Source organism: Emiliania huxleyi (genome assembly GCF_000372725.1).
Source record: "Emiliania huxleyi CCMP1516 unplaced genomic scaffold EMIHUscaffold_2660, whole genome shotgun sequence".
NCBI lineage: Eukaryota > Haptophyta > Isochrysidales > Noelaerhabdaceae > Emiliania > Emiliania huxleyi.
In genome coordinates, this window is record NW_005200043.1 from 1 (window position 1) to 2,364 (window position 2,364).

The 2,364-nt window shown below is 67.4% G+C and overlaps 1 protein-coding gene across 1 annotated transcript; it reads left to right on the forward strand.

Moving 5' to 3' along the window:
* On the forward strand, nucleotides 1-1,007 carry EMIHUDRAFT_123595 (hypothetical protein; the record flags this gene model as incomplete). The annotated part of the gene is made up of 2 exons (XM_005777150.1): nucleotides 1-366; nucleotides 425-1,007. Coding segments are annotated over 2 exons (949 nt in total), but the record flags the coding sequence as incomplete, so codon positions are not given.
* Nucleotides 1,008-2,364: the final 1,357 nt, after the last annotated feature.

Here is a 2,364-nt window from a genome sequence, read left to right on the forward strand (position 1 = left end):
CCAGTTCCTCACCGTCGTTCACCCGACGCCGCACGTCATCTACCTGACGCGCCACGGCCAGTCCACGTACAATCAGCTCGGCAAGATCGGCGGCAACTCGCCCCTCTCGCCCGCCGGCGAGGAGTACGCGCGCCGGCTCGGAGCGTGGGTGATGCCGTACGTGTGCTACCAGCAGGCTGCCGGCCTCGACTCGCTCACAAAGACGCGCCTGTGGACCTCCTCGCTCCAGCGCACCATCCTCACCGCCCAGCACATCCCACACCCGATCATCAGCGAGGAGGACCTCGGCACTCCGTCCGTGCCGCCCGAACCCGACGCCGACGATGCCCTCGCCAACGGCGCCGCCCTCGCCGACCCGCGGCAGCTGTGAGTTGCGTCTCTCACACCGTCTGCTCTCAACAGGCGACTCGCCGACCCGCTGCAGCGCCGGCCGCAGCAGCGGCTTGCGCGGGACCCCGCCGCGCGCGAACGGGCTCCGAGAGCGGCTGCGCTCGGGCGGCCTCTCCGGCGTCGTCGGCGGCGTCGCGCTCGGAGGGATCGACTTGGACTCGGACCGCGGCGGCGGCGGCGACCGCGACCGCGTGTGGCAGCAGATGGCGCCGCGCGTGTACCGCAACCTCGACGAGATCTTCGCGGGCGAGTGCGAGGGGATGACGTACGAGGAGATCCAGCACAGCTTCCCGTCCGAGGCGAAGATGCGCGCCACCGACAAGATCGGCTTCCGCTACCCGCGCGGCGAGTCGTACCTCGACATCCTCGCGCGGCTCGACCCGCTCGTGCACGAGCTCGAGTCGTACCACGAGCCGCTGGTCATCGTCTCGCACCAGGCCGTGCTGCGGCTGCTTTACTGCTACCTGACCGGGCGGACGCGGGCGCAGGCGCCCAAGCTGTCGATGCCGCTGCACACGGTCATCCGAATCACCTACGACGGCTGGACGCCGCCCACTGAGGAGCGCTTCTACCTCGGGCCGGAGTGCTCACAGACGGACGGGCAGACGCACCTCTGAGAGTGGAGTGGCGTCGCCGCCCCCGACAGAGGCGCACCGGCGAGTACAGGTTGGTCGTGCGGTAGCGAACGTACGTCTACGTGTACTTCTTGAGGGGGAAGTCGAGGTTGATTGAGGCGAGGTCGTTGAGACTTTAGAGAGTGTTGAATGTATCGAGCTGCAGCTGGAGAGGGTGGTTCGGGATGTGTAGCCGTAGAGCCCATGTCTTATTGCTCCCGAGTGCCTGTGTGGTGTGTGCCCCCGGAACACAAGCGCGCCGACCGCCGTCTCAGTGGTGTCGCTCCGGCGCCGGCGCGATCAACCGCGAGAGCTGTACCCTGTACGCGGCTCTCACGCTCAGGGAAGCCTGATGAGGTGCTGGTTTCTTTGCCCAGCTAGGGCCTATAGGGCTGCGCAGGCCGAGCGTTTTTGATCTCTGGGTCAGTGGGGGGCCGAGCCGCCTCGGGGTGGCGGGCGGGCGGGCGTTGTGAAAAACAGAAAACAGAAAACGGAGGGGGGCCAGGGCCCCCACACTACGATTAGACACACGCACCTGGCTCCGGCGACAAGGGGCGAGAATCGCAGCATGCAGTTCAGCGGCGAGAGGGGGGGGGGGGGGGAGCCGAGGGGGCGACGTCCCGACACGGCAGGGCTTGGAGCTGACCCCAGGAGAGAGAGAACAGCGATGGCGCCCCCATATGACCGTAGACAGAAATGACGAGCTGACAGCGATGCAGCGGCAGCGAAGGCGGCGAGGATAGGGTGCCCACAGGACCCAAAAGAAAATAGCTTTCCGACTCAAAAAGGGACGCACGAGGCAAATCTGATGTTGGCCAGTTCCAATAGGAGCGAGGCCTCTTCCGTTGGGGGACCGAGTACATAGGAAACGAGGGTTTCCCATTGTGTCCCCTTCGCGTGCGAGCGTGACACTGCACTTGGCGCCGAGCGCCCGCGGCTCAGACCTTGTGCAAGCCACCCCTCGGTGGAGGCACCGGTCCGGACCGATGGCGCTCGGTGTGGAGCAAGCAAGACCCCCCCCCCCCCCCTCGGCGCGCGCTCGCCATTCCAACGGCCGCCAGGAGCACCAAGAGGACTCCTCATGGCTGCCTCCAAGTGGGCTTCGACCGGCCTCGGCTGGGGGGGCGGGTTGTCCCGGCTGCGGACGCGTTCTGCAGCCCCCTGGGATGGGGACAGCACCCCAAAACTGCCCCTCGGCGGCATACAGCACTGCCAGCCAGCCTCTTCCTCCTCCTAAGGGCTGTACTATAGGCCATATTGCGCCGCCTCCTACTGGCAGCCGGGCGGGCGCGCGCCGCGGGCGCCTCGGCGCGCGCACGGCTCGCAAAGTTCGAACGAGTACTGCCGCCCGGCCGCCTCA